A 15,146-nucleotide genomic window follows, 5' to 3' on the forward strand; every position below is an offset into this window, starting at 1 on the left:
AGGATTATCTGCATATCCTAATTTAGGGTCTTAATAGCCAATAGAAACAAGTCTTATTTTATTAGAACTGCAGCCAGGCAATTCACATAATGGTTCTCAAACTTCAAATGTTTCCTAGCATTTTAAATATTCTCTAATAAAATTCTTCTTAGAAGATAAAAAAAAAGCTTTTAATAGGGTTATCACCATGATCAGCATAGTTAATGAATACATCTTGGGACAGGAACTTAGCCATATTTGTTGTAGGGGTGGGGCCTTTATTTTCAGTGAATCATCGAACACATATTCAGAACTATGGAAGGAAAGAGCTAAAGGTTGTTGTTTATTTGAAGTTCCTAATACATTTTGGAGCAAGAATGTAAAATATAAAGGAAACATGCTTTCTGAGGAAAACAAAAATGTACTTCCCAAGCTCAAAGGAGTCAGTTTATGTCAATTTGTTACCATTTTATTAAAATCAAAGAAAGAAGACAATAAAAAAGAAACATTTCATTAAACAATCAGGAGGAAAAATCAAAATTATTCCCACATTTTTATGAGAGCATTTTCATTCAGATACAAGTAGCAGTTACTCATTACCAAATGGCATCCTTTTGTTAGAGATATGGGTTTGAGGAAAACTGTCAAAGGGATGATCAAAAGGCAGTGAGGCAAGCACAGGTGTATGCTCCCTGAATTGGAGGAGGGGTACCTTTTGTATTAGATGGCAATTCTGGTAACAGTCTTCACAAACCAATACCGGGGACTGCTCTTGGAACATCCCCTGGGGACTTGAACATCATTTGAGTTAAAGTGAGGTCAGCCTTGTTGGCCCTACTCTATTGCCTAAGCTTTTTATACATGAGTCTGATACAACAAACTGTGGTAATCCTCCTTTTCCATGAGGAGGGGCTGTCTTTCTTCACGGAGCTGCTTTCTTTTGCGATGACACAATAGGCTAGTGAGCCTTCCCAGCACAGCCGTGAGGACAGAGCCTACCACAGCAGCCCCAATGAGCCATGGCCAGATCCGACTTGCTTGTTCCAAGAAGGGCTTAATGTAATCTTGAAAAATGTCCCGTTCTGAAACAGAAACATATCCCAGTGTTTTTACTGTTGTCATCATCAGCATCAGCATCATCATTAACATCATCATCATCATCATTATCATTAATTATCCTTTCAGAGTACTGTGGAGTCAGACACTTAGGTTTGAATGCCACCTGTGCTACTTAGTGGCTATAAGAGCTCAGAAAATTCACACCTAATACTCCTAAACCTTCGTTTCTTTATCAGGAAGGCAGGAACATAATACCACCTTGCTGGAATGTTTTAAAGTTGATTGATAACAATTAATCAACTGATCTGTAATTTATGCAGTGCCTACAACCAAGTCAACTATTGTAATTTTTAGTTCTTTATTCTGATATTTGCTTCCATATTTCAAAATAATAGGCAAATATTACCATCTTTTAATTCATCAAGTTTATATCTGGAGTTCTTCATATAGAAGTAATGATTCTTGTTATCTTACAACTCCCCTTTTCTTCCCTAAGTCTTTTTGGCATAATAACATCATGATTTGGGGTGAAATCCACATCTTGGATTTTCATTAGTTTTAATTTTTTTAATGTTTATTTATTTTTGAGACAGAGAGAGAGAGAGAAAGAGAGAGACAGCGCAAGTTGGGGAGGGGCAGATAGAGAGAGAGGAAGACATGGAAACCTAAGCAGGCTCCAGGCTCTGAGCTGTCAGCACAGAGCCCAATATGGGGTTTAAACCCACAAGCTGTGAGATTATGACCTGAGCTGAAGTCGGATGCTTACCCGACTGAGCCACCCAGGCGCCCCTTCGTTAGTTTTAGTATATAAATAATATTCGCAGTAGAATGGTTACATTTCCTTATGTTATTTTTCCCTTGTAGTTAATAATTTATTGTATCCTTTTGGTTGATTTAAAAATACCTATCACTATTTATAAAAGACTCCAAGATATTCCTATTCATTTTGTATACAAAGAAGAGAGTGCATCTTGGGCTTACCTTGAAGCAAATGATGTCTATGTGACTCAAGTCTTGTGCGAAAGCAATATATGTAACTTTGGGGCATTTTCCTTAAAAATAAAAAAATGTATCTTTTCCTTTTTCCTTTTTTCTTTTTGCTTAGTGGTAATGCAGATAGTGTGTTGATGAGCCATCATGGACTATGTGGTCCAGATTAAGCCCTAGGTCTTGTGGAAACAAGAAAGAAGAGCTCCGGACCCTGGAATTATGGAGCTGATATTCAACAACACACCAAAAATGCTATTTGAGCAATAAATAAAGTAACTTATTTAAGCCATAGGTCTTTGAACCTGCATCTGCTCTCAATCCCTACCTTCCCACCCTCGCTGATGCAGGAACTATAACATTCTTTGAAAACTCTTTCCTTGGTCATAGTTGATTGGTACATGGTAGACCACTGACTCAAGATGGGCCAATCAGAATCATTTCTCAGAATTTACTGTGCTGCAGTTGCCAGGTGTCTTGGGAACTGATGACAGCCTGACTTCTCAACCTGTAGAAGACAGGATGAACGCACTCCAAGAAATAGAGATGAGAGAGAATGGGAGAGACAGTGAGAGGGACAAAGGGACAGAGAGACAGAGTTTTTAGGGCTTAGAGTTCCCTGGTTCCTGCTCTTCCTCAGTCTCAACTGCATTTCTGCCTTTCCCAGAGTTTGAGTGTTCATCCCTCCTTGGATTTTTTTAAACCAAAAAATACCTTTATTTTTTAATCTAATCTCATTCCTGTGGAGTTTATGCCATTTGCATTTTTGAAAGTCCTGATTATTTAAAAAAGTTAATTATATGTCCACTACAATAAAAGATGGAGTAGAAACCTTAGGAAATTTTGGAATTGCAACTACAGTAAAACCTTCTATTATGAGTAACTTGTTCTGCTAGTGTTCTGCAAGATGAGCAAACATTTGTAATAAATTTTCACTTGATAAATGAGTGATATCTTACAATATGAGTATGTGATGCTGAATGTCATATGATCACAACTGAGCCAATGGTTCTTGAAATGCACTTTGATATACAAGTGCTTTGGATGACAAGCGTGTTTCCAGAATGAATTATGCTCACAAACCAAGGTTTTATGTTTATGTAAACTCCATGTATAATAAAAATGAGATTCACAAACCAATGAGAAAAGAAATGTTTATTTAATAACATATCTTGGAAATCATGGGTAGCAACATGAAATAAAATTTAAAATGATTCAGAATGTTCAGAATGGTTAAAATAGGAATGTTCTTTTTTATTTAATAGGATTAAAACCCTGTCCATTTCTCCTTCTGTCCTTGACACCATCTTTTTTCCAGCTGTCACTAAGTTACCTCTAAAATTCCTAGAACTCATTAAGCCTAATTTGAACAGTGTAGCAATTTAGAGTTTCTCTTCATCAGGAAGGGACAACAACTTACAAAGAATAAACATTACCAAATACATTATATAAAATATTTAGAACTTTGACATTTAAATCTAAGCAATGAAAGCAAAAAAGCTAAAATTAAAAAGAAATATCAAAAAGTTACTGTTTTCAATATATTTAAAATTATTCTGAAAATGGGACTTCAAATGCCTGGCTTATATTGCTAGTAGTCACTTCAATATATAAAGTATGTTTAAAATGTCTAGCAAAATGCAGGGTACATAGAGATTCCATAATAAATATGATTTCCTCTATTTCAGGCTCAGCTCAAGTCACAATTTTAAAGTACTATTTCTTTGTGCTGCTCTTCAGCCTCTCTTAAAATTTCTCTACTTCAGTTCACTCTAAGTGGTCTCAATTTTTACTGCTACCAATGGACTTCTTTGAAACACTCTTTGTATTTCTCAATGGCTCTAAACTAAAATTCAGACTTTCTTTCTCAGCTACTTGCTTTGGAACCCAAAGAGTACACCTTTAAATTATTTTTTATATCATAATTGTTCCATCTTTCGCTACCTAAATTAGCCCTTGGTAAAATGCCTAGCACATAGAAAGAAATTTATAACTGTTAATGATTGTTGTTATTCCATAATAATTTCAACAATATTTCAGTTGAACCAGCTTCTAATAAGAGCTTTCTCTCTCAAAACTGCTTTGATTACTGATTCAAGTCAGCTCTCTTTTGGATTCTCAGACTATTTCTTTCTTTGCTCACTTGTGACACTTGGCACCATTGTCTATGTGTTGTAATTATTTATATGTATTATGGGTATTTTCAGGCTTAATCATAAGTTCTTGAGAGGCAAGTATTATGTCTTGTTTTATCTTTCATTCTTCTATTCATTCTTTCATTCATTCATTCATACAGCAAATATTCATTGAGACACATTACATGCCAAGTGGTGCTCTTGGCACTGTAAGTGAAAAGATAAACAAGTAGAATCCCTGGCCTGAAGGAAACCATAACTGGAAGAGGAGAGTAGCAAGTAAATAAATTATTTCAAGAGTGATGTTGTAATGATGCAAGTAACCAAAAGATACAATGGAATCATGGTGGAAAGAACTCGTATCTGTCTGGGGAGTCAAGGGTGGCCTCCCAGAAGACTATCATGCATGTGCTGTATGTGATGCATGCTGCATGTGATGCAAGCCATCATGACGGCACATGATGGCAAGCCATCCCAGGAAAAAAGGAACAGTATGCACTGATGTATACACATAGGCAAGCATGGCTACTGAACACATTTGTGAGTGATAGAAGCCCCATTATCAAATCTTAACTGCAGAATGGGACACTCTAGTTACCATCATTGTGTCTCCTCCTCTCATTTTTAACATCAAATGTTAAGGTCTTTTGGGATATGTTGGGATAAGGCAGCTCTCGATAGAGCAGTATCATACAGAAAGCAGGATCGCATTTTCCAACAGCATTAAGGACACAGCCTTTTATTGCCAAAGCTTTTTGTTCTCGCCTTTTAATCAGTTATGCATGCAAACAAAATCACCTGCTGCTCAATTTTTAAAAGCATCACTAAATTCGATTATAAGAGAAAATGTTTGACAAATGCCAGACCTCAGCTGCCTTTTGCAGAAAACACTTAAGTAATTACAAACATGAGTACTTGAATGATGAATAATAAACTTCTTGAACTAAATTACATGAAGCAGTTTTTTAAAATTTTTTTTAGTAGGCCTAAAGTTTAGCAATAAATAAGAATAAATTTTAAATTCCTTGAATGTACAACAGAAGCAATAGAATAATTCATAAACAAGAAAACAGGCAGTTGCTATTGTTGATTTTAAAGCCAAACTTTTCTAAAATTAATGGTATATATCCATAGCTGTATGAAAAGTACCCTAAACAGATACAACATCTCAAATCAACTTTATTTTTTTAAATATTTAAGTAGAAATAAATAATAAATAGCTAAATCCCCTAATGTGACTTTTTGAGCCCCCCTCCCTTCTCTCCTCTGATGGATTTTGTTGCCTTTTCAGTAAAAAGTACCCATTTGGACTACAGAGAAGGAACCATGAGATGGAACATAATATACAAGACACATAGGGACTAAAGAGGACCCTGTCTAGTGTGGCATAATGGGGGAGAAAATTAGTTTGGGATTCAGTATTAGCCACTTAGTTGCTTGATGACTTAGAATTTGCCACTTTATCTTTCTGTTCTCAATTTACTTGCAAAACAAAATAAAAATCACTACTATATAAGATTGTGAAGATTAGCAGAGATAATAATTTACCTGCTGATGTCTGTAACTTATATCCTATTACTATCTGCAGGCCAGAATGTCTGTCTGTCTTTTCTTTCTTTCTTTCTTTCTTCTTTCTTTCTTTCTTTCTTTCTTTCTTTCTTTCAATTATTCGTCTTTGAGAGACAGAGAGAGAGCATTGAGCAGGGGAGGGGAAGAGAGAGACACACACAGAATCCAAAGCAGTCTCCGGCTCCCAGCTGCCAGCACAGAGCCCGACGCGGGGCCTGAACCCATGAACCATGAGATCATGACCTGAGTTGAAGTAGGACACTTAACCAACTGAGCCACCCAGGTGCCCCCAGAATGTCTTCTGAGTTTCAAGGCCAACCAACTGCCCCAGAGACATATTTACCCTGATGTCTCCTATCATCCATTTCACTGCATAACAAATGCAGACATGAGATTCCCACCATGTCTGGCCTCGCTCTTACTGATACTGTCTCAGTGACAGTATCACCATGCATCATATTCACAGGCCAGAAAGCTTAAAGGCATCCCTAACATCTCCTTCTTTCTCACCTCCTATGATTCATATGAATCCATGATTATCACCTTGGAATCATTTTCCAAGTTCTGTACATTTTATAAATTCAAAATAATATCAAATTCTTTCATGTTTTCTGCCAACCTACCTACCTCTTGGACTCTTGTAATAGTCTTCACCACCTTCCCTGAATGTGCTTTGCAACTGCTACAAAATGCCCTACATACTGCAGTAACAGTAATCTTTAGAAAACTCAAGACAATCTGTTTAAAATTTATCAATGGCTTCTGTTATTTTAGCACTATGGCCAAAATCTGCAATCAAGACCCCCCCTCTTTTCAACTAATCACTTCTCCCTTTCATGCCGATATCTTCTGAGATATCACTTCATTGACCCCTAGACATAGGTATATCTCCAAATAAGTCATTAGGTAAGTAGTTGTTTAAGGTCTTCCATTAGTATGTAGACTCCATAAAGATAGAGACTATGTTGTTTACCACTGTATCCATCGTATGTAAGAACATGCTTTGTTCAAAGTAGTTATTAAATGTATGTAGAAAGAATAAATAAATCAAAAACACCACCTAGAAAATACCTAGCGTGATCAAAGGCTTGAAATATGTTAAAAATACATGCCTAAAAATGACCTGAGTATTAAGAGGGATGACATTTTTCTAGCAAGCTTTACTTATATTGGTTAAGAGATATTACCTTTCATGACCAATATCACTTGTACTCAGATTGATTCATTTATTTCACCCCAATAACCAGATATCATTTGATATTTAAACTAGAGAAGCTTGAGAGATACCAATTCTAATCTTGTAGAGTACAAGGTCAAGGTGGATTGGGGAAAGATTCATACATAAAAAATTACCATGTAACTCTAATAAAGGAATGATTAAACATGACTACATATATGCATAAAATGATTTAATATCTGAGAGTTTGACAAATTGATAAACAGGATCAAAATTTAGCCAGAGGGAACAGCATGTTTAAAAGCATGAGCCCATGAAAGAATATGGCATGTTTTGGAAATGGAAATCATAAAATGCTAAGTGGTGAATCTTTGAAAAGCCATTACAAATATGGTTCTTTCTTTATGTATGGTGGGGTGTTTATAGATGGAAGGGAAAACATGTTACTTGAGACTGTCTTTTTTTTTTTTGACTTGCAGAAAGCCCTCCCCTTACCACATCTCTGCTCTTTGGAAAATTCCCCATTCTCAGTGATCTTAAGGTTTTGAAATAACTGATTTCCAAAGCCAGCCATTTTAGTATTCCTTCCACTGCCTGTGATTTTCAGATAAATCAAAACAGGTTAATCAAAGCCATATTTGTTCAACTAGTGATCCCCAAAGGGCAGGTAAATGTTGATAAAATATAGGTTCTCCTGGTAGCCCTAAATTGTGGTTCTGCTATGCCACATACTAGCTAGATGGACTTGGATAAGTTATTTATATTCTTTAGGCTTCTGTTTTCTCATCTGAATAGGAAAAAAGAAATAATAGTACCTAATTCATAGGCTAGTTATGAAGTTTAAATAATGCACACAGCATACCTAAAAGAGTTTCTGGCACATAAAAGATACTCAGTATGTGTTAGCTATTATTAAATAATTTCATTTCTTTCCTCAGGGTAATTTTCCATTGCCTATACTACTCAAATCGGAGAATTTAACATTCTGTAAATAAACTGTACATTCTCCACCTCTATTTTTCTTGTTATTATCTTCATTTATAGTATTCTCTGCCCTGTTCATCCTTCAAGGTCTTGTCTTTCTCCTTGAGTTATTCAGGGAGTTATTCAACTCAATAGCTTGAGTTATTCAGAAGTCATTGCTTTCTCCTCTGTGCTCCTCTGTTGGATTTTGTTTATGACTTTTTTGCTGCACTTAACACAGACTGATGTTTTGTACTTTCTTGCACAATTGCCTGACTTCCACATTGAATTTAGAGCTCCTTGAAGTTTGGAACTATGTCAGTCCTTTATGTCCTTAGAATCTAGCACAAGAGGTAGGAAGTTGGTAAATGTCATTAATATGTTTAATTTACTTGTTTTTATGAATTATAATTTTTATGAATTATCAATGAAAATAATGAAACATCACTGCTTATTGAATACCCCTTACTCACAAGCCATATGTTATTGTTTTTTGTTTTGTTTTGTTTTTCTACTGTTTTTGGATGTTAAGACTCCTGTGTTACAGTAGAAGCATAGTGTAGTGAAATGAAGAGAGGGCCTTACGGTATTGAAATCTGCCTCCTCCACATATTGGTGTCTATATTGGGAAAGTCATTTAAACTCTCACAGTATCAGTGGGATCACCTATTACTAGAGATACTATTACTAACCCTAATGTATGATTGATTAGTAACACATGTGCGAGATCTGCATGTGCGGGTTCTTGGGTGGGGGAAGACATTGTTACCTGTACCACATTTATTAGGAAGATATTGATATTTCTACTCAGGAAGATTATTTAAAGCCCAAATATAATTATCATCTTAGAGTTTTATATTACTAGGTTAATCATGGTCATAGCAATTATCATTTTAATCATTCTTTCTTCTTCTTTTTCCTCCTCCTGACTTTCCTCCTCCTCTTCTTCCTCCTCATCCTCCTTCTTCTTCTTTCTCTTATTGTTGTTGTTATTATTATTATTGTTATTATTAATTAGGCTTAAAATTAAAACATCCACAAGTTTTCTTGGTAATTTTTAAAATTTATTTATTTACTTATTTATTATTTTGGAAGGAGAGAAAGAGTGTGTGTGCAAGCAGGGGAAGGGCAGAGGGGCCGGGGGGAGAGAGAGAGAGAGAGGGAGAGAGAGAGAGAGAATATCCCAAGCAGGCTCCGAGCTGAGCATAGATCAGTACAGGGCTTGATGCCACGACCACGAAATCATGACCTGAGCCAAAATCAAGAGTCAGACACTGAACCAACAGAGCTGCCCATGCTTCCCTAAAACTACAAGATATTTATCTTTTGTCACACCACACTGGACTCTTTAATACATCATATTCATTTAATTATCACAATATCTCTTTGAAGTATTCTGACCCCAATATTTCAGGTTAAAAGACTGAGATTCATAGAGTGAAGAAAAATTTCCAAGGTCACCTTACAGTCAGCTGATAGAGTCATGTCTTAAACCCTCTTTTTCCTTTCTGATTTTAATTGTAATGTTCTTATTACAATTAAATATACAATTATTTACAAATATTATTACAAATATTATATACAATTAATACAATTATATACAATTAATACAATATAAATATTACAAATATTATATACAATTAATATACAAGAATGCCCTATATTAAGCAGAATAGATGTGAATTTAAAGATCCTTGCAACTTAGTTCATGTAATAATAAATTAGTGATAAATTAAGGTTTGTAGTATGCTTTCCCAATTTAAAGGCTTTGGGGATAGCATTGTAAAAACAAAAGGTTATATAGTCCCTCAAAAGATATTGGTCACACAAGATTCATCATTTCATATGAAAGAAATTAAACTTTACCTGAATCTTGTAGGTTGCTATAGTCATAGCCCAGATCTCTGGATGAAATAAAGAAATCACCATTTCTGTATAGAGGTATAAAAGGAACCATGTATGACTCCCGGTTGTGTCCAATGGGTGCATTGGCTTCTGGATAAACTTCTTGAAGAGGATGGTGCCTTCGGAGCCATTGTTCAAAAATACTGTAGAGGAAAGGATTATTCAGACTCAGAAACATGTTTATAAGAGAAATATTTATAATTCTTAAAGTAAAATAACCAGGCATATCTTAAAATTCCAAGACATGGAAGGATGCCAAATATATTTTTTATGCTTTGAAAATATTTTGTAAAGCACTAATTCATTCTGTCAGCCCCTGATGAAGCTCACTCACTTGAAAGAAATATGAGAGGGTAACTATGGAAAGGGAATTTCTTAGGTAAGTGAACTTTACATGACAAATTTAGACCTTTCAGAATGCTGCAGAACACGGGTAATTATTGGTTGAATGACAACTGAATCAGAGTTGTAAATTAAATATGTTTCTTGTTTCAAAGAAAGTTAGCCTAAAGAAAGAACACATAAAACTAAGTTGGAATCAGTACTAAAATTTGTTTTTTTGTTTGTTTGTTTTTTGCTTTTTGTTTTTTGGTCATGGCAGGGGACTTTCAATTATTTCAACCATCTTGTTCTCTTTGGCGAAGTGTATGCTTAATGAGACTTGGGGTGAGAAAGAGCTTACCTCCCATAATGAAGACTAAAAATACCTGGACTTGGCTTTCCATCTTCCCCTGAAGCTAGAGTATAACCATATGATTCATACTCAATCATATATTCATCCAAGACTTTGAAACAGAAGATAGTGACATACAGAAGCAAGGACAATGAGAAATTATTCTGGTAGTGGGAAGACAATTGTGATAACAACATCTAATTTTTAGGGATTATAAGACCAGAAGTACCAGGAAAGGAATATCCTGTGTTCTATAGCATGGTTTTAGCAGATCTCTTGGCTGCTACTCCCCTCTTCCCTTGTTCCCACTCATTTCTGAACCGGCTTCTCCATGATTTCCTGAGCTATCCAATATCTTCTTAGCAAATTCTTTTTCTGTTTAAATCAACCAGAGTTAGTCTCTTGTGTGCAATTAAAAATTATGACAGAACAAAATATAAACAATTAAGAGATTAAAAAGATTGAGTAAGAACAAAGTAGAAACTTAATCTATGGAAGAATTTATAGTGTATCATTAAAAGTGTGACAAAGAGAATGGCTTTGTATTATCAGGCTATATAATAGAGGGAAGGACACAAGACCTAAAGTCAGAGACCTCCCCTTAAAGCCTAGCTCTGTGTTTTTGTTTTTTTTTTTTTAATTTTTTTTTCAACGTTTTTTATTTATTTTTGGGACAGAGAGAGACAGAGCATGAACAGGGGAGGGGCAGAGAGAGAGGGAGACACAGAATCGGAAACAGGCTCCAGGCTCCAGGCTCCGAGCCATCAGCCCAGAGCCTGACGTGGGGCTCTAACTCACGGACCGCGAGATCGTGACCTGGCTGAAGTCGGACGCTTAACCAACTGCGCCACCCAGGCGCCCCTAGCTCTGTGTTTTAAAAGCTGTATATCTCTAAGCAAATCACTAAAGTTCTTGGAGATCTAGCCTCATCGTCCTTAAATGAAAGCAGTAATATTTGCCCTATTTCCAAAGGGATTATCCAATGTGATAATATTTATGGAAGTACTAAATAACTAAGCTATTGTTACTTAGCTATAAAACTTGTGCCAGGAGATAAAAAGTTAGTGCATTGTCCTGGCGATGGCGTCTAAAAAGGAAAGTGATAATGCTTCAAACAAACAAAAATTGAAAAAAAAATGGAAATAAAGAAGAAAACAATGATGCAGAATGGCAGTTCATTTTTTCCACACTGGAAAATAGTTCTATTTGTTTAGAGTATCTGGACTTCAAATGCTAGTTGTGGTTAAAGTTGGCTTTTAATTGTGAATTAACCAAGGGATCAGCAGGTCACTGATAAATACTGAAAATCTGGTCCACAAATACCAAATGATCTCTAAATAGCTCAACTACTAAATAAGTTTATTCAGTATTTATTATGCGTCAAAGTTTGGAGCAGCAAGAGCCTACATAAAAAAACTGAGTCCCATGGGTTATGACAAGGGAAATTTGTAAAAGTTTCTTAATTTGTTTGATTTTCCTTTTCTTCATCTGTGAAATGGGAATAATATTTATGGATTAATTAGTATAACATAAGTAAGATGTACATTTAATTGCTTAACAAATGGTAAGTAGAAACCATCTTCATCCTCATCCCCTTCTTCCTCTTCTCCCTCCTCCTCATTATTAACTTTATACTGGAAGAACTTTACAATTAGCGAGAGACCTGAGACATACTATAACAGAAATGCCAAAGCCATGTACATTTGAGCTGGGTCTTTTTAAGAAAGGTTATGATTCTGACAGGCAGGAATGAAAAAGGAGAAGATATGGGAAGATTGGCTTTTCTGTGTGTGCCTTCTCAACTAAAGAAATTTGGAATTGCCTTAACAAATAAGGCCCAAATTCTATTCAAGACCTAAAATTTTATGAATCAGATTTTTTTTTGTTTTAAATTCTGCAGTTTTTTCCTTGCATGAAAGCATAACTTATTCATTATTTACAATTCAGAAAACATAAATGGGCAAAAATGAGAGAAGAAAAAAATTCATATAATTTCTTCGTATTTTGTTGTATCTAGTTTATAAAATGTGCATATATGTACATATATATTTTAACAAAAAAGAGAATTGTATTATAACATTTTAAAAGGTATTTTATTTGTATTAAGCAATATTTAATGTTTAAACAATATTTAAACACGCTTACACAATGTTTACCTGCTTTTCAACTGGCAAATCTATTTTTTTTTTTAATGAGAAGGAGGCTTTTTGATCCAATTAATCTCTCCCCCATCCCTACTAAACTTTGATTGCAAAAGAGCCCAATATCCAATGAGCTACCAGGTAAGGGCTTGAGGCAAAAATTGTGCCTTTTGTTAATTGAGAAAAATTACTACTGTAGTTCAGCTTATAAATAATCTTTTTTTTTCCTGCCGAGAAATAAAAATTCTTCACTAGGTAGGACAAGGACATCAATTCTTAGCACCAAAAGATTTAATGGATAAAACCATTAATGTGCTCACCCACCTTATCAACCTTTTAAAATGAAGGTATTAATCTCGATTAGATTCTTCATCGGTGGTACTCATCTTCAGTTAATTTCATCAAACCATGTCTAAAATGACTCACATTGGAATTCTGATGCTTAGGTTAGATAATCACACTGCCATTTTCAGAAGACCTTATCTTCCTACCAAAGATTTATATCAACTATATCTAGAAAGTTTTCTAGAATTAGGAAAAGGTACAGATGATCATGGATACAAACAAGAAAGGATATGTTTTATGTATAAAAGTAACATGAGATTTCTGGTTTCAAGTCTGACATGTAAAAACCCTGGGCACTCCCATCCTCTTGTCTAGCAAGAAAAAGCTAGGCAAGTGGAAAATCCACAACTTTTCTTGGGCCATGAGAGAATGAAGTCACTGGACAAACTGTCACCCCAAAGCTGCATAGATGACTGCAGAGAAGTACCATTATGAAATAAGCCCTCAGCCTTCTCCATAACAAACCTGTTTAATTCAGAAGAAATGATGACCAAAGCCCTATCCCAGATAGAGGAAGGGGATTCCAGCTTTTCTGTCTCATTTAAGGGGAAATAAAACATAGGCTACATTGGCCAGGGTTTCAAGGAATAAATTGGGAATGCTGTAACCAAAGAAACAGGAAACAGGGAAAGAAAAGCTATACCATTGGAGAAACACTCATGAAGGTCACAGCCCCAAGACACTGGCCAAGTAAAAGATTGATTTTAATCACAATATTTTAGAACACAACCTATGCTCCCACCTTAATACTTTACCATGAATCAACAGAGCTCCAGTATCATGCAGAGATTACAGCTTAAAGAGCCACAAGACAGACAGTATCTGAGGAATAGTATACAGGAAAGCCCAAACTCAAGAGTGAGGACAAGAACGAAGACCTATGGAAATTTAAAGCCTCCAGCACCTACAGCTGCAGTTAAACACAGCCCAACTCCTTGCCAGATTAACATAAATCCTTACATTAAAGGCCTGTCTACCTCAGTTCCTATCACTCAATAAAATATATCTGACTTTCAATAAAAAATTACGGCATGCCAAAAGGCAAGAAAATAACAACCTGAAGAGACAAAGCAATCAAAGCAAAGTAAACCCTAACTGAGATATGAGAAAGGTATTGGAATTATCACATAGGGAATTTAAATAGTTATGAATAACATATTAAGGGCTGTAACAAGACAAGTAACGGACGTGCAAGAACAGATGGATGGTGAAGCAGAGAGGTGGAAAGACTCTAAGGAAGATTCACAGGAAATGCTAGAAAAAAAAACAATGTAACAGAAAGGAAAAATGCCTTTTAATGTGCTCATCAATGGAGTTGACACAGCTAACGAAAGGATCAGTGAGCTTGAAGATAGAAAATTCCCAAACTAGGGAGGAGAGGGTGGGTGATGGGTATTGAGGAGGGCACCTTTTGGGATGAGCACTGGGTGTTGTATGGAAACCAATTTGTCAATAAATTTCATAAAAAATAAATAAATAAATAAATAAATAAACATTGAAAATTCCCAAACTAGAATGCAAAGTGAAAAAAAAGAATGGGGAAAAAATCAACAGCTGTGTGATCATTTCAAAGAGGTAACATACATGCAATTGGAATAACAGAAGGAAAATAAAAAGTGAATAGAGCAAAAGAAATATTCTTCAATAAAAGGAACCAGAGGAACCCACTGATATCACTCCCAATGGCCAAAACTGGAAAAATTTCAGCCACAGAATAAATAAAGTAGTATTAGGTTATAACCCAAGGTATAAAATAAACATAGATGACTCCATGATTATATAAATTAATGAATACATAATTTATATCATGTATGAATACATGAATACATAATTTATATCATGGGGAAATACATAAGTCTACCATGCAGAAAAATGTTGAATAATTAAAATAGATACACTGAATACATAATGCAGGTGGCATATAATTCCTTAAGTCAGTTTATATAATAGTCATCTAATATACCTGCAAAATATTCTTGAGATAAACATGAAATATATGTTTACAAGGCATGTAATGCAACTGAAAGTATATTTTATCTATCAATAAACCTCTAGTATACTGAACATAAAACAAAACAAAACGAAGTTTGAAAACCTGTCACAGACAAGAGGAGCCTAAGAGACATGATGATTAAATATAATGCGGTGTCCTATGTGGGGTCCGGAAACAAAAAATATATATTAAATAACTATTAAGTAATCTTAATAAAGTA

General features: G+C 35.1%; 1 protein-coding gene across 1 annotated transcript in view; it reads right to left on the reverse strand.

The window, feature by feature from the left end:
• Nucleotides 1–301: 301 nt before the first annotated feature.
• Nucleotides 302–15,146, reverse strand: part of TYR (tyrosinase) — a 106,075-nt gene continuing 91,230 nt past the window's right edge. The window contains exons 4-5 of the mRNA XM_043579973.1: nt 9,736–9,917; nt 302–1,061 (exon numbers count right to left, since the gene is read on the reverse strand). Coding sequence (XP_043435908.1) covers nt 835–1,061; nt 9,736–9,917 — 409 coding nt within the window. The 3' untranslated portion in view covers nt 302–834. The remainder of the gene's footprint in view (nt 1,062–9,735; nt 9,918–15,146) is intronic.

Source organism: Prionailurus bengalensis, chromosome D1 (assembly GCF_016509475.1).
Source record: "Prionailurus bengalensis isolate Pbe53 chromosome D1, Fcat_Pben_1.1_paternal_pri, whole genome shotgun sequence".
NCBI classification, from domain to species: domain Eukaryota; kingdom Metazoa; phylum Chordata; class Mammalia; order Carnivora; family Felidae; genus Prionailurus; species Prionailurus bengalensis.